Source organism: Myiozetetes cayanensis, unplaced genomic scaffold, assembly GCF_022539395.1.
Source record: "Myiozetetes cayanensis isolate MyiCay16 unplaced genomic scaffold, myiCay2020 scf17, whole genome shotgun sequence".
Lineage (NCBI taxonomy): Eukaryota > Metazoa > Chordata > Aves > Passeriformes > Tyrannidae > Myiozetetes > Myiozetetes cayanensis.
The window spans coordinates 15,974,922-15,995,103 of record NW_026087378.1 but is presented as its reverse complement, the minus strand read 5'-3'; the positions used below and the strand labels follow the sequence as shown (position 1 = coordinate 15,995,103).

At 38.7% G+C, this 20,182-nt stretch overlaps 2 protein-coding genes across 4 annotated transcripts in view; one reads left to right on the top strand and one right to left on the bottom strand.

The window, feature by feature from the left end:
• Positions 1 to 20,182, bottom strand: part of KCNIP1 (potassium voltage-gated channel interacting protein 1) — a 338,293-nt gene that overhangs the window by 301,041 nt on the left and 17,070 nt on the right. The window lies entirely within an intron of this gene.
• KCNMB1 (potassium calcium-activated channel subfamily M regulatory beta subunit 1) lies at positions 8,836 to 18,257 on the top strand. 2 transcript variants are annotated; one of them, XM_050312577.1, is made up of 5 exons: positions 8,836 to 8,977; positions 14,390 to 14,555; positions 15,540 to 15,567; positions 15,658 to 15,735; positions 17,027 to 18,257. In XM_050312577.1, exons 2-5 carry the CDS (start codon positions 14,416 to 14,418, stop codon positions 17,297 to 17,299), a joined length of 519 nt encoding a protein of 172 aa, XP_050168534.1. In that variant the 5' UTR covers positions 8,836 to 8,977; positions 14,390 to 14,415; the 3' UTR covers positions 17,300 to 18,257. The 2 variants fall into 2 exon arrangements, with proteins under 2 accessions (XP_050168534.1, XP_050168533.1); XM_050312576.1 differs by having other exon boundaries at positions 15,540 to 15,735.

Below are 20,182 nucleotides of genomic sequence, written 5' to 3'. Positions count from 1 at the left end.
GCACAGCAAAGAAGAATCAGGGACGTGTGCTAAGCTGCTGAGGCAGATGGAGTAACGGATTGCAAAGACATTTTAAAGCATTTCAGCTTCCTGCCTTTGTTCTTCTATACTTCTTTGAAATATACAGGTAATAAAAAAGCCCCCCTCCCCCCAAAAAAAAAAAAAATAATCCAAAACCCCAAATATTTCCAAAAGCTTTCAGACACTTGGAGATAAGCAAAACTCAGCATGGGGTATAATCCAAACAAGTACTTACAGAGCTATCAGTTTTCAACAATGTCTTATGACAGGTTTTTGTTCCTGTTACTAATCTTCCTACACAGGTATCTTCCCCACAGAGCCATGATTACTGGGTTCCACAACTGTCACAGGTATAAAAAAAAGGAAGCTAAATATTGCTCCTCATTTTTTCTGATCTTTCTTATCATCCTCTATTTCCCTCTTCAGGTAAACACTTTGCATAATTTCTCTTCTTTCCCATTTTTCTTTTGCCTTTGGTCTTCTTCCTGTTTCTCAGCAGAAGAAATGGCAACCTTAAAGACATAACAGAAAAACACTGCATCTCTGCTATTCTGGTTCTCATATTGCTTCAGGTCATAACAGTTGGGTCCAGCATGGCACATATTCAAACACAAGAAAAGACCCAAAAACTGACTACTACTTTCTCTCACAACCCCACTTCTGAATCCTGATAGGAAGCTATTTAAAAGAGAAGGCACTAAAGAACTTAGGTCATTTTCCATCTAAATTACTTGCAAAAGAAGCATCACAAGATTTGGTCTGCTTTCAAGTTGGCTGCTGTCACTAAAGAAGTGTCAATTTTTCCTCCCTTCCTCTCCCTTCTCTTTTCTAAAAAAGAACTACTCTGAACAATTCAGTAAAATTATAGCAGTGCAAAGCATTACTCACCTCTGCAGACCACTGAAAAACAAACAAAAAAAAAGCCAGAATTTTGTAAACACGTTGATAGGAACTGCAACAACATCATCACTCCTAAGATGGTACAAAGTGAGGGAAAGCTCTGTTTGATGGACTAGAGAGGCTCACTTCAGGCTCAGAAGTAAGTCCACGAGGTTCAGTGTAGACATGTAGCTATCCAAAAGTTTTCAGTGTCAAAAGCAATAAAGAGGACTAAAGGAAACAGAGCATTTACCATAGCATACTGTCTGTACCTTTTTTGTACACATAAGCCCAATGTCATCAAACTCAAGGCTTCACTTGCTGAGGATACACGTTGTCTCAGCACCCCTGCTGTAAGTAAAACATAAGGAAACTGGAAGGGGCAGGGACAAATCTTTGTGGTAACAACATGCAGGCAAATGAGGCAATATGTTAGAGCAGCTGGATATTGTGTCATCAAAAATTTTGAATTTTGGCATGTGCATGGTTCTAGCCCTTGTGCTATCTCTGCTCCCTAGGGCTTATCCAGTGAGCACAGCCAGAGTTCAGAATTTAAGGAGTTTGGATGCATTCTCTTTTTGACCTGTGAAAGAAATCAGCAGGGCACCAGCTGAGAAATCCATGCCATTTTCTGTTTGGGCATAAAAGAAATCTTACCAGCTGAGTAACAGGCTGGCGTGTCCTGGATCACAAAAACATGATATGAATAGAAGTTGTAGCTGTCCTTTTATCTTACTTTCCACTATATTCATTTATGAATCGTTTTGATATCTTGAACCTGGCTTTGAAATTCTACATGAAGTTCACAAACCCTACAAAAATCCTGACCAATTCTCTTGTCTGTTCCCCCAGATAAACACCTACCAGTGTCTGCAGATTTTTGAAGACGTTTTGGCTAGCATGTCCTTAGATATTCCCAAAATATTTTAATGAGGAAACCACAAAGATGTTCTCACGTGCAACTGTTATCTTGACACAATCACCTTTGCAGGAACCTGATCTTGTTAATTCAAATGCAAGATGTAAAACATGCAATATAAAGGGCAGCTTGTACACACTGTTTAGTGCATGACAAAACTCCCAGATCATATACAGGAAATTATAAGACTTCCTGCACCTACCATGCCAGTGCCAGCCGTCTGGAAGCTGTTTGGAGAGCACATGCTTAAAAAAGCAGAGAGGGAAGGAAAGGGGAGAGCAGTATAAATATGTTACTAGCTATTGTTTTTATAAGGAGTCTGATTAGCCTCAAACAGTTTACACAGTAACATTTGATGAATATTTTCAGTTTGAGTAATTTGTTATCCCCCACGAAAAATAAACGGCAGGTTTCGTTTTCTTTGTCAAGATTAAACTGTTAACTCGTGCTTCTCTGTAGCAGGATTATTTATCAGCAATGCCCAGGATCAGTACCTGGGCAGTGAGGGTCAAAATCCAATCATATATATGAAGTTGCACTTGGTATACCACAGACACTTAGCCTATCCCCTCCTGCATCACTATTCAACACTCCTTCAGCTTCTGTGCCAGGCAAAGAGATGACCACACACATACAGAGTTGAAGCAAAGATACTACAGGCATCAATCCAGTAGAGTACAGGTTTGTGGTTTTGTTCTCTACATTTGTTCTTCCGTTCAGCAAACCTGAAAAATTCTACAGTAACAGATTCTTCTATTTGTCAACATTTTGTTTTAGTTGCTGACGACAGGTTTTAAATATCAACAGGTTTTAAGATCTGCACCAGCTGTCAGCATAGATCTTCTGCCCATTGGAGTCATCTTGAAGAGCTGAAAGAGTATAACATCTTGATTTTTATCCAATATTCTCCACTCATCCTCACATGTGAACGTTTGAAAGGAAAAAAAATTCAACTACTGTTACAGACTCCACCATCCACCCCCCAAAAAATGGATCAAGACTATTGTGTTGAAGCCCAGCTCAAAGCCTGTTGCTGCAGAGTGCCTGTATCTCACACCCCCATGAACGCTGCAGTTTTTCAGAACTGATTACACTTATTCAAAGTTCAGGAAGCAGCTTTCACCTTTTCCTTAGCCCGAAAAAAAGAGCTTATTCACCTAGAAATCGAATGAGAAAAGCGACAGACTGAAAGAACCTGAGGGGGATAACGTAATTTTGGTAAGAACAAAGAAATCCGTGGGCAGTGCAGAACTGCTGAGCAAGGACGAAGAGAGATAACAAAGATCACCACTGTTTATGCCCTAAAGTAGCAAACTATAGCACTTCATCAAGAGGTTCCCAAACCTGTAAAATGTCTCAGAATTTCCCATTAAAGTGCCGAGCATTAACAAAGTTCACTAATGAAGTGCTGGGGTTTATAAAGTTGTTTTGGATGGAAACTGCATTGAAATCATAAAAATCCGGCATAAAACTCTGACCTGAAACTAGTTTTCACATATTTTTGCTTACTGCTCTCTATTTACTGCACCTCAAGATACCAAAAAGTGTAAGAATTAGAAAAGCAACTTTCTTATGTTCAACTCCCTTTCTCTGCAAGCAAAGCAAAATTACACACTCTAGGGGTTCAGTTCTCCAAGTACTCATTTTAAAGTGCAATAGAAACATTTCACTCTGCAGGGGACTCTGCTCAGCTACAGTCTTCCCTCTTGTAATACAAGAAACTGAGTCTGGAAAAAAAGGTATATACGAGAATCAGCACTCACAGCATTTGAGACTGGAAAGAAAACACTCATCCTGGATTTGTGGAAATAGAAGGGTCTGCAGTCACACTTGCATTCATGGTTAAGAACAAGGTAAACCAGGGTAAAGCAATCCACATGACAGTTTTGGCCAGATGTCCTTGTCCCAGGCTGGTTAAATATTCCTGGCTCTCCAGAGAGCAGAACATGCCTTCCTGAAGGGAAGGACCTGTTGAAACTTTCAGGCCCTTTAGAACTGAGTAGTTCTTTCTTTCCCTCTGCATTTTTAAAAGAAACAGAAAACCATATTATACCTCCTAAATGAAGCACTAATGCCTTTATCTTCTAGAAAAGACTCCTGGTAGAGCAGAACCTCTTTTCTTCTCTAAGTAACAGTTTCTGCAGGTGCTCTGCACAAGCATCAAATTCCTCCCATGAGTCTGTTTGTTCTTGCAACACTGCACGGTCAGCAGTAGGAACAGAGAATCCAGTGGAAACAGTAGGGCCAAAGGGAGAAGTGTACAGTGAAAGCAAGGAAAGCTGGCAGTTGCAGAGTATGCTGGTTTGGGAGTGGGTAGAGTTAATTTTCTTCACAGCAGCCGGTACGGGGCTATGTTTTGGATTTGTGCTGAAAATAGAGTTGATAATACAGAGATATTGCTGTTATTGCTTACACAGAGCCTTTTCTGGTTGCCATGCTCCCACGCTGGCAAGGAGGTTGGAGGTGCATGGGAAGCTGGAAAAGAGACACAGCAGGGAGAGATGACCCAAACTGCCCAAAGGGATGTTCCAGATCATATGACATCATGCTCAGCACAGGAAGCTGGGGAAAGAAGGAGAAGTGGGGCAGGTTTGGAGTGATGGCATTTGTCTTCCCAAGTAATTGTTACATGGGATGGAGCCCTGTTCTCTTGGAGATGTCTGAACACCCGCCCATGGAAAGCAGTGAATACATTCCTTGTTTTGCTGTATTAATTAAAACCCTTGTTTTAATTAATACTTGTTTAAAGACAGTATTAAACTGCCTTTATCTCAACCCACGAGTTTTCTACCTTTTACACTTCTGATTCTCTCCTCAGTTCTGCTGGTGAGGAGTGAGCAAGCGGCTGCTTGGGGTTTGGTTGCTGGTTGGGGTTAAACCACAACACAGAGTAAGGTCTGTTGCTTTCTTCTCTCCATGAAAAGATCAGTGTTATTTCCCCTAACAGCACACATTCTTTTCACATCTTTGAAGACTGACAACTCAGCCCAAGAGAGCTGGCAAAACTAAATCAAATTTTTAATTATTTTCTCTATATTTGCATATAACCATTGAGAAGAAGAATTTACAAATTGAAAAAAAATCTTATTAGTGAAAAAGAAGGCAATGTGGTATAATTGAACCTAAATTACCTCCATGCAGGTATGCTCTCAAACCTTGCTGGTGGAGGAGAACAACTCCAGGCAGAAATGGTGTGCAAATATAGCCTATAAATATTTCCAATCAGATACCCAAATAATTTTGGTTTGCTTAGGTTACCTGTCCCTTTTCTCTTTGAGAAACTTAAATTTGCCCTCTAAAGTAGAGTTCATGACTGTTGTTTCCATCAGCTCTCTTTTCTCTTTATCTGAGATTCAAACACATCCAAGTGGCACAAGAACCATTTGCTTCACCCCAGTTTCTGGTAACCAGAACCTCACAGTACCAGCCAGAGAGCCCTGCAGTAAAAGTGGAGGCAGAAGTGACACTGAAATGACCAAGCATCACCATATTTTTCATCCTTTCCTGTCCTGAAGAATTGCTTCTCCTGCCCAATAGTTGTACCCCATCCTGATAATTCAATCTTCAACTATCAATAAAGCAAGCAATTAAAAAAAATTGTACTAAAAGCATAAAGACCAAGATTTCAAAATAAAAATGCTGCCAACGCAAAAGCATGAGTAGTTGGAAAAGGAGAAGTCTGAAAATTACCTTTATTTTTGCCTCCACTCTGTCAAAGTAGCAAGTTAAGTTTTCTGATGTTTGAAAAAGACCATTTCCAACCAATTCTTTCCACCAAATTCCTGCAACACCTCTCCCTCCAGCACTGCCCCCTCTCATTCTGCACACACAGAGCAGGTGAGGCTTTCGATTCTCCACATCAGCACTCAGTGTCCTTCAACCCAGGGAACTTGCAAAACTGCAAATCACAAACTATGTTCCCATTATTTGTCATATATATTTATATATCAGATGTTTTCCACCTATGACCTTCCCCAAGTCATGGGGAAATCCAGTGCCAGGTTGCTGCAATAGTAACCTGTACGACCTCCTCTCTTACACAGGCAAAGTTAATGACCTTTGCAATCTCATCAGACTTTCCAAAAAGTTCATTCCACATCACCACAAGGTCCTTAGGAGAGTTTAATTCAGTTACTTAGAAGGAAGCACCCGGTCATAAAGTTTGCCTGTGCCTGATGTAGATACACCAACATTTAGAATAAATCCTCATTCTCCTGACTCACATAATTTCCAATATTTGACTGTTCCTTGTTCAAGAGCCACAGCTTCTCTTTATGAAGCCCATTAAAAATGACAATGTATTACACTAGGAATATGTTTCAATTAGGGAGGGAGAGCTAGTAACTTGGCAGGGCTCTCTGAAGATCCAAACAACTGTGCTCATTTCACAGCTCACTGATTCTTCAGAGGCATTAGAGAGTCCTGGAAATAAAATAACAATATTTATTACATTTGCTCTATCTCATAGCCAGTGAGTTTTCCTTATGCCCTAATGGTGAAAACAACCCTTGTGGATGATCACCTTAACAGAACTGAATAGGCACTTCTCAGCAACTAAAAGATACTGCTTTTTTACTTTTTATTACCCCCCCTTTTAAATCCTGAACTGCTCTTTATGTTAGAGTCCAAAAGGAGTTCAGAGTCTGCAAATTCACATCACTTCTGCTTGACTACAGATATTATTTATATAATCCAACTTGGGCTTCCAGCAAGATCCCCCTGTTACACAGAGCAGCCTAATGTGCAACAGGTCACCTGCAAACACCGAGTAAGTTTTGTTCGTGTGACATCACAAGAAGGAGCAGAAGGGCCTGGAACAAAAGATTCTGCAACACTGATGATGCCCAAAGGACAACAGCAAGTACTCACTGCAGAGCAGTACAGCAAGTAAACACCAGAAAGTCTTGTTCCCTGCCACTGCTGCTTACAGTTTCCTCATATTTTTATTTACAAAACAAAGCTCTTATCTTTGTATGCTCATGTTTACACATCATCTCTTTCAGAGCCACAGGCCTCCTCTCATGTGATTTTCTTCCACTAGCACTCTACAGAGAATTGAATTCCCCAGAAATATTTATCTTAATTCTCTTTTTTTTTTGCCCAATAGTTCCTTGCAGTTCTGGAGGTTGATAATTTTAAGTGCAGCTACTTCACTAACTTACAGACATAGCAATATCTTCCAAATTGCATTTTTTAAAGAATTATGGGAAATTATCCCTCAAATGAAATTTATTTTGGCCTTAGCCAAAGGGTTTAATACTTTGGAATAAAAAAAGTGGGAAAAAAAGACACTGAAAATAAATTTGTGTATCTGAAATTCAGAAATGCCTGTTCTGACATTATGTCTTCTCCCAGTTAATGTCAGGGATAAAACATTAAAACAGCACCTCAAGCAAAATGTGTAGAGTTCCCTGAAAAAATTTTTATCTTGACTAAAACTGGTATTTGGGTCATGGATCAGCAGGGGTCACTGCCTTTAGCTCCAGGTGACCTTAACTGGCCTCCATCTCTGCTGCCACCAACACTCACAGAACACTCAGGCATTCAGCCTTTCCAGCAGTGACCCCACACTCCCTCTCTGGAGGGAGCAGCACCAGATAGTTTGCTTTCTCTTCCCACCCCTCAAGTTTCAAAAAAAAAAAAAAAAAAGAAAAAAGAAAATATTCCATGTGAATTTAAGAAGACAAAGGCTATTTTAGACTGTGACTTACAGAATTACAGTTTATAACACAACAAACACCTGGCTTGCCATTGAGCTCCAGTGCATACATGTCAATTGGTTCAGTGACACACTGAGCTATCCCAAGGTTAGAAGTGAATATCAACACAGGACCTCCCTTTAGCACACCCACAGTATTTCACTGGGATAGTTCTCCAAGACCCCCTAGACTTGTACATCTGCAGTGTGTGTGAGAGGAAACAAAACAAGTAAAAAGTGTTGTGTAGCACCAGACTTGGACCACAACTTCTGCCTATTCACACAAACCACCAGAGCACCTCAAACTGAGCCCAGGCACTCTACCACCTTCCTCCTTCCAAATTTAACTGCATCACACCTCAAGTATTAAAAAAATGACTATGGTCATAAATCTTTCCAATCTAGGTAAGAGTAGCAGGCTTCCTCTTACTCAGCTGTAAATGTCTATCTGAATCCAAGTTAGCTTTGATATTACTGCATCAGTAATAATAGAAAAGGTCCTATTGAAAGAGATTGACAGGTTATCTTCAGACAGCATGAGCACTCTGAGCATGTCAACTTCAAATCTTTTCCTAAAAGCAAGGTTAGAAGAGCAGTTTGAGCCAAAAGAGTTAATTATCAGATACCTAAAGGCAGGAGGGGCCGGGGGAGAATGTCCTATCCTTGTTTCCAAGCACTGTCTTAGTGATTCTACTGGACTAACTCATTTAAATTCCTTTAGTCTCCCAATAAGAGAGTTTTTCTCTCTCAAAAAAAGAGAAATTTACAAAATAATTTTATTTTAGCTCTTCTCTGAAGCTCTGTTAGAGGATTTATGCATTTATACATCCCAGAAGCTGGCTTTCCTTTTTGGCTAGAGGAACATGTTGGATGCTATTACATTTGTGGCATGATGGATGCTTTTTTCTTGTCTATAGGGTGTACAGTCAAAATTTTAGCATTTGTTGCATTCAAACTCACTGAAACTAGTGGCAACCAAGCATTCACACACAGCTGGTAATAGCTGAGGTATTAAGAATTAAGAATCAGTACCACTGGTCACTGATACATTCAATTTCTTAAATCTTACACAAAAGATCTGTCAGATTTCTAAACTAAAAAAAAGCTGCACAAAAGGAGTAGGGTCATAGCTTAACACCAATCCACCAGGGTATGTGGCAAAGGGACTCCAGGGTATGAGAAAAGTCAGCCTTAATATTGTGGCTTCCTGGTTTCTGCAATGAATCTCCAAAAGGACAGTGCTCTTTCATACCTTACCATTTATGGTTACAAAAGGCTTTGTAATAGGGGAACTGAGTTAGGAGTTCAGCCACAGCAAAGCAAACCCAGAGAAGTACGGGAAAGGAAAAAAATAATAAAAATGCCTTTCAGCTCTGAGCTCTACCCCTGTCTCAAGTCTGTCATGTAACAGAAGATTCTTTTTTTTAATCATCAGAGAAAGCAGCATTTCATCAAAAACTGTGAGTATATTTCTAAGCAGCTGTTTCTCCTCGGGAGCATGCAATAGCTTTGGGTTCTCAGAAGTACAGTGTTTTGGGAAGCAATCAGCTTTCTAAATCTGCTGCTCTATGGAGGACAGCACAGATAACTTTCCTATAGCAAAGGGCTAAGTTGTTCTCTCTTTCGTAACTCAACTCAATCTGATCATTCTTCATAACTGTTAGCAAAGGTAACAGTATTATTTTCACAAATTGAGAGTATAGAGCTCATATAAGATCATAGTTTTCATTCATTTTAATGGTAAATACACCTTTACTCTCAGGAGTTTCACAGTTTTGAGTGCTGAGCATTACTTTAGAGGTTGTGCAGAGCTACCCCTAAGGCACTTAAACACTTCCAGAGTTCCCTAAAACCTACTCTTAAGCTGATTTCTTCTGTGCAACCCTGTACAGCAGAGAATCAAAAACAAGCACTTCAGAAAGATTTCAAAACTGCTGAACTCAGCAAGTAACTTCTATCCTTTTTCCCCATTTTTTCTTTTTTTTAAGACTGACCATGTTTAAAAGCTAAAAGAATTAGTCTTAAATAATTGCATATGTTTTTAAAGAGAAGAAAAAGCTGATTTCTTTAATTCACTCTTGTGGCACGTCAGGTAAACAGTACAGCAACAAAGCAAAACGATACAGCACATTTCATAAAATAAACATAGTTGTATCTTGTGAAGCAGTCAAAATATTGCTGTTTTATGTTTCCAAACAACTACATGAGAATCTTCTTTTCTGTGCACTTTTCCATCGAGGTTCAGCACGACCTTTATTCTGTTACACAGTATTTGTGGTCCCAGATGCACAGAAAACTTATTAAGTGATGGTTTCTTATCAATATACAATGAACAAAACCAGTGTTCTCTGGCTACCAGTAAGAAATGCCTGTAACTGCTAGAGGAGGAAACTGAGGGTGGGGAGAGGGAAAGAAAGTGACAACATAAATGCAGCTTTGACTTCAGCCTCATGTAAGTGGTGGGGCAGCCGATGAGAAATGGATGAGTGTAGGACTGGAACAGAAAGGAGCAATCTCAGCAATGTTGAAATACTCATGAAAACACAGGTAGGCAGCTTTGAGTGATCAGACTAACTCTACTCAGAGACAGTAATAAATATGTAAACACGAGCTCTGTCCAAGTAACATAATCCATACAGAGCTCACACTTCAAAATCTAAACATTTTGCCTTCTGGTTCCCACACAATGCACTTGGTCAGTAAACTGTCACCAAAAACTATGGTCCTCTTAAAAACCCAGCAAAGCTGGTAGTTTTTAAGTCATCCATATAACATGTTCTGAGAATGAAACAAGGTGACTATTAAGTTGGCACTTGACAGGAGAAAACAAGAGGCTATTTTGTATGTAGGGGCTGTAAAGGCCAAAGGGTCCTGGCCTGTTTAAAAAGCCCTCATCACATTAGAGATGTGGATGACTTGTATCACTGTTCTTGGTATGATGCTGTATTAGAACTTGATGCAATACATAAATACTCACTGGAAATTCACCATACAATGTGAGATAAACCAGCTAAAAAAAAAAGAAAAAAAAAAAAAAAGACCAGCTCACTTAATATTTATTCCCAACTAAAATTCAAGAGAGGGATTTAGCAGCCTTTCTCCTGCAAGCAAGATGAATTCATCAGTGCTGCTCACACCTTATCCCAATTAAGAGCAGCCTGTAATAGCCCAAGAGAGAGGTCCCATCCAAACTCATGGAGGTCACACCACTGGAAACTCCTCAAAAGATGGGGGAGAAAGAGGAGGCAGACGATCCCACCAACGATCAAACATGTCTCTAATCAAAACAGGAGATTATTCCAAACCTGACCAGATGGCACCCCCTAGTATTATCACCAGCAGCTGTCAATGCAGTGATTATAACTGAAATTGCACAGCTAATGTACTGTATAATTTAAGTAGATTGAAGATTAGGCAGAGGGAGCATTATGAAAACATTTGTAGTTTATACATACCTAATAAGTATGTGGACACCCCACAAAATCTTCAGTACAAAAATACTTTCAAATTTTCTATTGAAGGCCCACTTGTACACTTCAACATCTCCCAATTCAAATTCACTCAGACTTCCTGGGCCAATCAAGTCTTCTGCAGTGCTTCATTTTTAAAGACTTAATGATTTTGTCAGAGGAAACACTAAATCAGTGCTTTCAACACTCGTTCTAATATTCATAGACAGAGACAAGAGCCAGAGAAAAATTTTTAAATCTGAAAGAATTAACCCTTTAGACAATGAGGAAATTCCAAATTAATACATTTTTCCATATGGATGCAGCATTGCTTCATCTTTAGAGCCAGAAGATGAAGGATTTCCAGCAGAAGAACATATGAATAGTTATATAAGAAAGAAAAAAATGCACGTGGGTTTCCTTTACTGTCTGGTGTTTCCTCTTAAATTTTTCTGCATGTGTATGAAATAGTGTTATAGATTTTTTTGTAATCCTCTACATTGGAACACAGAAAAAAAATGTACCAGGAAATGTGTATTTCAGTTTAGGGACCACAGTTACAGCTGAGCTGGTTCAGCAACAGAACATAAGTATCATAAGTATCCCTAATTTACACAGCTTGAAGACCTAGCTGGTTAGTTTATATATCTAAGGAAGCACTTAGTAAGATATTTTTAATGAACCTTTCTTGTTAACATTCTCAGCATAATTTAAATGTCCTTTATTCACTTTGTGGCAGAGCAAATATCTGAACTGGGAGGGGCAGAGGCAAACAGGATCATTCAGCAGCCCATGCAGAGAGCCATGGTCAGGCAGTCTGGCTTGTGTCAGGACAGGGAACAGCACTGCACTTAATGCTGGGAAAACCCTGGGCCACTTGAGAAAAATTTCCAATTTACACATAACAAGTTCCTTTTGTGTCTTAAAGAGGTAGTCTTGCAGTTTTAGATTGTTAGAAGAACGAGCTTAGTGGTGCTTCTGCTGCATGTGTGTCTGACATTCAAAACAGACTGTTGGAGCAATTACAGTTCTTATTAATTCTTGGGTTAATAGTCCCACAGTTCTTGTTTTCCATGTAACAAGGGGGTTGATTACCTTGCTGTTTCTCAGTGTAACTGGGTCAGTTCTGTAAACTTAATGGCTCATCTAAAACTCAGTACATTTAACAGCACTAGGCCTCTATTATAAGTTTTCCACAAGTCATGGTGGCAGTATCAGTCTTTCATTTTTTCAGTTTCTCATAGGAAATTAAAGACTAATCATTGTTACTGTATGTAAGAATTTCTTGCTAACATGTTTTCACTCATCTATCTTTAGCTTCCCACTGTGCTATAAGGACCTGCTACCCCATGGTCTCAGGGCCTGTGCTCCAGGACCAGTGATGCTCCCTTATTCCACTTTCCCCTCTGACCAAGCTGCACAATAGGAAAGTCAGTTGGTCTTAATGTGCCATGTTGCACAATATTCTAAATATTTTGAAATTCTTTGGGTTTTATAAGGGCTATTTCAAATTTTATGTGAGTATGCAGGTGCAGCACGAGCATTGCTGGCACTATTTGATGCCACATGTTCTATTTACAACACCATCGACCAAGCAAAACACAACACAGCCTTACTTAAGGGCATTAGCTCACCTTCTGCATTAAACTCAAATGCCAGTAAACAGGGAAGGTTCATCTTATGGTAGTTTTCAAACTGAGATACTTCTTACAATGCCAGTGAATTATACACAGTCATCAGGAAAACAACTCCCCTCAAAATGCTGTATGCAAAATTCACAGTGGATGTTGACGTTTTATTTAAAGTGGAATTAAATATGGAACTGGATAAAATTCCATACTCTAACAGTAACTCCTTTAGTTTCTAGGCACACCTAAGAACAGCCTTTCACTTTGATACCATGTACTTAGCAACTTCAAAATATTTACTTAAAATGTGCAACTAACCCCAAGTTATGCAAAACAACTGAAGCTATTTTACTGTCCACAGACTTCTGTATTTTTATTGCTAATAGCACAAAACATTCAGATGTTACAGCAGTCTAAAAACAGCAGCATGTCAACATTCAAATACCTTTTTCCTTTCATCATTAAACAGTCAAAGTTGGAGGCACTTTTACCAGTGAAAACCAGAACTAACAGGAGAGAAAGTAACATTCAGAATATATTTCAATTTCTTCCTTTAAGAGCTGGAACTCATAGCTGTGAGAGCTATCTCATTGCTCACCAAATTCATCGTGGTCTCCTACCTGCAGTAACAGCACAGCTCTGCCAGCCTGGGGCAGCTGGAGACCACCAGGAGATAACCTGAAGAGCCTATTTGCTAATTTTGGTTTGTACTTGTCTAACACTGTATCTAAAATTAAGTCTGAACACAGATGGATTTAGGAACGACACCATCCTGAAGGCCAGCCAGAAAGCATAAACACTAAACACACACCTGACAGTATAATCCTGAAAATGCATGAAGCTGTGCACCACTGCCTTGCACAGGAGAACAGGACTGAAAACTGGTTCAGCATGTATGTAACATATTTTCCTTTTCTCCTTCTCTTCTTCTTTCCTCTCTTATCTCAAAAAAAGCCCACACAAATCTTGCCAGTCTTGTCCTTTGCAGTGAAGCAGCTGCTGGTGATGGGTTGAACTCACAGTGAAAGTTATGACCCATTTATATAGCAATCCTATATATCATAATGATTTAATGGCATATAGATTCACAGAAATGGTTTTCAGATTCTCCTTATCAAAGCATTTGGAAGATCATTTAGAACTCTCTTTGACAAGGGATTGGGGGGCTAATGCCAGTCACTCACAGGCTCAGGTTTAGACAGCTCTGCCCAAGAGTTCCCCCAGTGTTACAGCAACACCAGGTTTGGAGCATCCCTGAATGGGCAAGGCCAAAAAACTTGCAGAAGTCTGAACTGGAAATCTTAAATGCTAAATTTTAAATTATTTCAGGTCTTTTGAAATAAGACAACCACATTTCAGACTACTCCAGGAGAAAAGGTGTCACGTAAAAAGGATTCCATTCTGGGAAGATTTTCCCTTTATGCAGCCTTTACCAATACACAACACATCTCTTACTTCAGAGAAACAGCAACATAAAATAGACTGAATTAAGGCTGAGGACAATTGGACTGTTCACAGAATTCTCTCCAAAAGTTATCAGGTTTTCCTACCCCACCTCCTAGCCTATACACACATACACTTCTTCTAAAGGTCTATAGGATAAATTAAAAAAGTGAAAAAGGAGTCTAACAAAAAACAAAGTAACCTTTTTTTTTTTTTTTTAATTCTAGTTTTGCAAAAATTAGACTGTTCCTTCATGGAATATATTGTATTTCAGAAACTTACTGCTCATCCACAATAACTGTCATGCTTTTCCTCTACTTTCTGTATTGTATTTTATTTTATACCAAAAAAGAGGTTGTTCAAGTTTCACAACCCTGGATGATGTTGGGAAAGAAGTTGGTGACTGCACAGAAGAGAGGGGAGACAAGAGCCCTGTGCCTGGGTCTGGGAATGGTTGCATGCTCCATGATGATGTACTTTTTTATTGGGATCACCATTGTGCCTTTCTACACTAAGAGGTAATAACAGCCATTTGTTTATGAAATAAAGCTATTCTTTCTCCTGTCATCAAATACAATTATTAAAAAAGTGATAAAAGGTATGTTAGTACATTGTACAATAAATGAAGAATGTACTCTCAAAGAGCTCATAAGGATTTAAGACAGAAAAAAATAATAATAAAAAAAAAACAAGCCAAGTTATTAGGCACTTAAAAGTAACCACAAGGAAGAGAAAATGATGCTCCTCAGGGTTAAACAAAACAAAACGAAAAATAAAACATTTACTGTGAAAATAGATAAAATCAAAAAAACAACCATGCTTATGGAAGCTTGACAATGAAAAGTCAAGTTTTGCAAGATGAAAACAGTTTTAAAAAGCTTTTTCACGTGCAGGAGAGTGTTATGTTTAATAAAACTATTAAAACTTGAGCAACAGAAGTAACAATGGTAAAATTGTTACAATTTTACCAACAATGGTAAAATTGTTCACTGAAGACTCTGTATCTTACTTCTAACTGAGCCCTCATAAGAAACCAGCACAGAGTGTGCTGCAGAAAATGTTGCAGAACACAATGAATGCTGAAGGAGTTACTATTACCCACATTTTTGTTTCACTTTGCAAATACTCTCTCCACACAGAAAATCAATTTGCAAAAAATCAAAATAACAAGACAAAGAGTGCAGCTCACTTGTTCACACTTGAAGATTTTGACAGAGAAAGCAAGGACATCCACCTCGTTCTTCTTGCTAGAGCATCTTTAATCTCAAAACTGTTTGAAAACCATTATATTTAAAATAGAGTACTTCACATATATTTTATTTATTCTCCAGCCTCCAGATCACAGCACAAAAGACAGATGCATGTAAAGAGATTAGTTTTGTAAGAACTGGAATGAGGCTATTTCTTTACTTTTTTTGCCACCAAAGCCTACTACTGTGAGCAGAAGTTTATTGTGTTATCAAAAAAGTTCAAAAAAAGTTTGTTGTGTTTTGGTTTTGTAGCGTTTGGACAACAGAAACTGTGTGCAAGGTACTCAAGGCCAACATTGAGGACAAAGCTCTCTGCCCGGACAGCAAAGGCTCAGAGGATGAGGACACCTTTTCTTATCCCTGTCTACAGGTGTGGGTTAATCTGACAGCCTCAGGACAGGAGGTGATGCTGTACCAGACTGAAGATACACTGGACAGAAATCCCAAGGTGATGGTTTTTAAACCAATCAGCACAGTAAGAGCAGGAGTTGCTTGCCTTTTACATATTGATGTCTGGTCTTAGGCCATGGCATTTTTAAAACATTGCAGAAATGGCAGAGTTTTGGATTTTATTTTAAACATTACATCAAACATTATTAAGTTAATGCTTGTTAAGGAATTCCACCAACATGTATATATAACATATGTGAACATTTTAAAATATTTAAGTCTCCAAGTTGAAGAGCAATTGGAACAATTATTTTATAAACTGTGGTTTGCTCGGTTCCATATTGAATTATCACATAAGAGACCTGAATTTAGAAACCATCCAAAATGAGAGCACAAATCCCAATTTTACTTGCATTTTAGGTGTATGATGTGAAGCAGGGAATAAAGAAAGTGGAGGAAACAGCAAGGTGATGCACATTTTAGACAGAAAGAAGAAACAAATAAGTGATTTTGGAAGATGCAAACCTAAAACAGCATAAAACACTTGAGCTTAAGAGAATTTCTCTAACTAATGCCTATTTTTATAGTGACTATCTCAGGGAAAGTTACATGCAATAAAGCAGCAAAGCAGAAATTATCCAGTGTAGATGGAAACAAGTCTTGTTCACTGCAAGATGAGGTGATTTATCAATTTCCTACTTAATTGCATTACTGCAAGTTTTCAAGTCAGAAACCATCCTCCCTTCTGCCTTGGCTAGTTTCCAGTTTAGTACACCTAACCATTATTAGATATCAAGAATAATATTGCAGGAAAAAAAAGGTTATGAATAACAAAAAAGAAAAAATGTGCTTCAGAGTCTAATAGTATTTCCACTGAAGACTTAAACTGCATTCTGTGTTACAAGAACAAGTAGGAAGACACACTTGCTGTATTTTTCTATTAGTTACAACCAAAGGCACACAGTGAAACAAGCCAGTGTGAATTTTTGCACAACTAACACCTTCCTGCTGTGGCAGTGCCCAGAAGCTCTGTTAGGAATTGGGGTTTGGCACTGTAATAATGAAGTGACATTCTCAGAGACTCCAGGGTTTTTTTGAGCACCCATGTTATTGGTTTCTAACACCATAACTCCAATCTGTAAATCTGCAAACTGGGGGCACAGACACACTGAGGGAAATAGGGGAACATGACAAATTGGATATGGACATAACCAAGACAATCTTCAAGGATGCCAAACCAAACAAGATTTTGTCACTACTAGCTTTACTTTTTTTCCTCAATCTGATTTAACTACAGACTTTGTGTTAGAGTATCCATCATAATAAATCACCTTAATTTCTTATTGCAGTGCTCATACGTCCCAGACAAGTTGGAGAACTCTAAGGAAGAAGTTAAAGCACGAATAGAAACAATTGCAAGCAATTTCAGGAAATACCACACTTTCCCGTGTTACTATGACCCAGGAGGAACACAGACCAATGTTATTTTAAGCAGACTTTATCCCCCAAAAGGCCTTCTCTTTGCTTTCCTCTGGCCTACACTGATGTTTACTGGTGGATGTTTGATTATTGTTCTGGTAAAAATTAGTCAATATGTTTCTGTTCTTTCTGCTTGGCAATAGAAAATAAATTTCTAGCACAGATTGTTGCAAAATATTAAAATGCCTTTGTTCTGCCTGTTTCTGGCATTCTGTGACTCTTAAAATACCAGGTGTCCATCCAAGGGCTGGCATTCCAAAGAATTGAATGGCACCCACTATGGATGGCAATCCAATACCCAAGGACAAAATATGATTCCAAGGAATGTCTGAAAATACCTCATAAGCACACAGACCAAATTACTGGATGTTGTTTCCCTGGGCTTTATGAGGTACAGTTGCTTTACAAAGCTACAATTCAAGTTTACTACTAAACTCTTGATCCACATTTCGGACGTGGTGCTGGTTTTCTGTCTGGTTGAGATTAGCATGTGCCAGATCCATATACATCATCACTGGCAAACACACCCTTTATATCCTTATACACCAATACAGTTTGTACTCGTGGTATATTCTTCTTGTCTGTCGAGAAAGGCAGCTTTGTTATGGTGCAAAAAGATGTTTGTTTTCATGGCTTTCTCTCTGCTTTTTGGGAAAGGGGAGGGAGACAACCACTCAAAATGTGCACACACAGACTTTACAAAATTTGCACTCTAATCATCCAGCACCAGTTGTATATAAAGAAATGTATAAAGTACAATGTACGGTAAAGAAGCTCATACTAGAAGTTTTTGTATTTAACTCAAATTTTAGTCTTGCTTTATTTGAAACAAGTGCACCACTTGAGGAAGGTTACCTTCCTGCCATTTTCATAGCTTATAAAATTGTTAAGGAGACGAAGCTAAGACATAAAGAATATTATTATGAAGTACTGTGCTGGTTCTGGCCAGGACAGGGTTAATTTTTTCACTAGCCAGGAAGGGGGATAGCTAGGACCCTGCTGTTATGCTACACCACCTCAGTCATTTTCCAGGGATGTGGAAGGGCTTCCTTCTGGGTCGTGTAGCGTGGGCAGAGGGAGCAGCTGGGTATTGTTGGGAGTGAGAACTCACTCAGATCATTAATTTCTTGTACACTCTTTTATTAGTATTATTGCTATTACTGTTGCTGTGTTCATTGTCTCATTTCACTGCTGTTTCCAGTAAATTGTTCTTACATCAGCCTGTGATCTTTATCTTTGTGCCTCAAATTTTCCTCTCCAGTCACTCGCAGCAGGGAGGGGAAGTGAGCGATTGGAACATGGTTTGGAGTGTTTTGGTGGGAACACTAAACTGGGGAATATATATATATATATATTGCATATAGCACCAAACACTTAAACCACAACAAGTAGAAAACATTTGTGATGCCTCACTAAATAAAAGAAGTTAATGTAACCACAGGTAGAAGTTTACATGCCTAGCACAAAGATATTTCACAAAAGAGGTATTTGTGTTTCCAGTGCCAAGACTCCTAGGAATGCTCTGATGCACATGTAGAGACATTCTCTATTCTCTCAAAATAGCTGTTTCTCTCAGCCAAATTTCAGTTATAACTGGACACCAGAGAAAAATGAGATACTTCCCATATACTGTATTTGACTGGCATTTGGAACACAACTAATACACGCTTTTTCATCAGACAACTGAGGAACCACCAGAAGCTATCATTCACAGGAAAGTTGCAGGGCTTAGATGCAAATTTAAATTCATTAAATTACAGTGGAAAGAGTTATTCTTGTCAAAGTGGAAAAATTCCATACTGTTTATTGTAAGAAAGAGAAAGGTTGAAATATTAACCCATTACTTGCATTTTCTAACATTACAAATGGAACAGTGTCAGAGTTTGCTTTTCATCATGATCAGTAAATAAAAAGTAGACCAGGATAGTACAAAATACTGGTTATTATCCTCATGAACACTCATTCAACATTAGAAATATAGATGTTTATCTATTAGAAATGTAGAAAAGGAAAAATTACGTGCTCTAGTGTTTAATATTCAGACTGTGTATGCAGGGGTTGTTAAAAGAAAACAAAAGAAAAAAACTAAACCTCAGATCCTCAGAAATTAATATAGGAGGAGCACTATGTCCACAAAGAAGACAGTATTTACATCTTCATACAACAGTTTTGTGAAATGCATCTGAAGTTTTGTGCATATACAATTTTAACTTCTCTCATGCAGAAAAGTTAAAGTTCAGCTGGCACAGGTACAGGTGGTTTGGGTGACCAAATGGGATGGGAAGGGGAAGAGATCCTGGTTTCTCAGTTCATAAAAAGCTCAGGCTGAAGTGTAACAACAGCTTAAAAAGTAAGCAAACAGGTAGGATACCTATTGAAGCCACTGTACTGTAGTGGTACCAAAGGAGATGACCAAGGTACCCGTGAATAATTCCCTGCCTTCTGGACTGCTTTCAGTAAGGCAATAAAATAGCACCAATGAATAGAAATTTCAAAGGTGTTAAAAAATGGTGCTGTCAAACAAATTGCCTGCACTTGAAATACATATCATTTACTCTTCAGAAGTAGCACATTAATGTAGAAACTCAACACACTAAGTAAATTCAACACCCCCACACCTCTAAGAAAACAATTGGGGGTTCTTTATTGTCAAGGCAGATTAGCTGGTCTGAGAACAAGACAACATTGCCCAACCAGCTGCAGTGGTTCCTGGCAGTTTCTACTCTGGGCAGTTGTGACAGTGCTGCACTCAGGAGCCTTTTCCAGAATATGCTGCCAACATCCCTGAAAAAAATGGTCAGCACAAGCTTAGGAACTGGTTTATATAAGGTGGTTTATTCCCCTCACAATTTATTCTGAAAACCAGCATGCAATAGGCCATCCTGATATGTATTTATTGGGTGCTCTTCACAGCACAGATGCTGTTGTTAAATTGCTTCCTAGGCATCAAACTGTTCACAATCAATATTTTCAAACTGCAAACTTGAAAGTCCTTCAGCTCAATATTAAGTGTATGTTGTAATATA

Coding starts and splice junctions, on each gene's coding strand:
- KCNMB1 (XM_050312576.1), top strand. CDS start 14,416: ATGATGTTGGGAAAGAAGTTGGTGACTGCACAGAAGAGAGGGGAGACA. Junction 14,556..15,539: donor GTGCCTTTCTACACTAAGAG/GTAATAACAGCC, acceptor TTGGTTTTGTAG/CGTTTGGACAACAGAAACTG. Junction 15,736..17,026: donor CACTGGACAGAAATCCCAAG/GTGATGGTTTTT, acceptor TTCTTATTGCAG/TGCTCATACGTCCCAGACAA.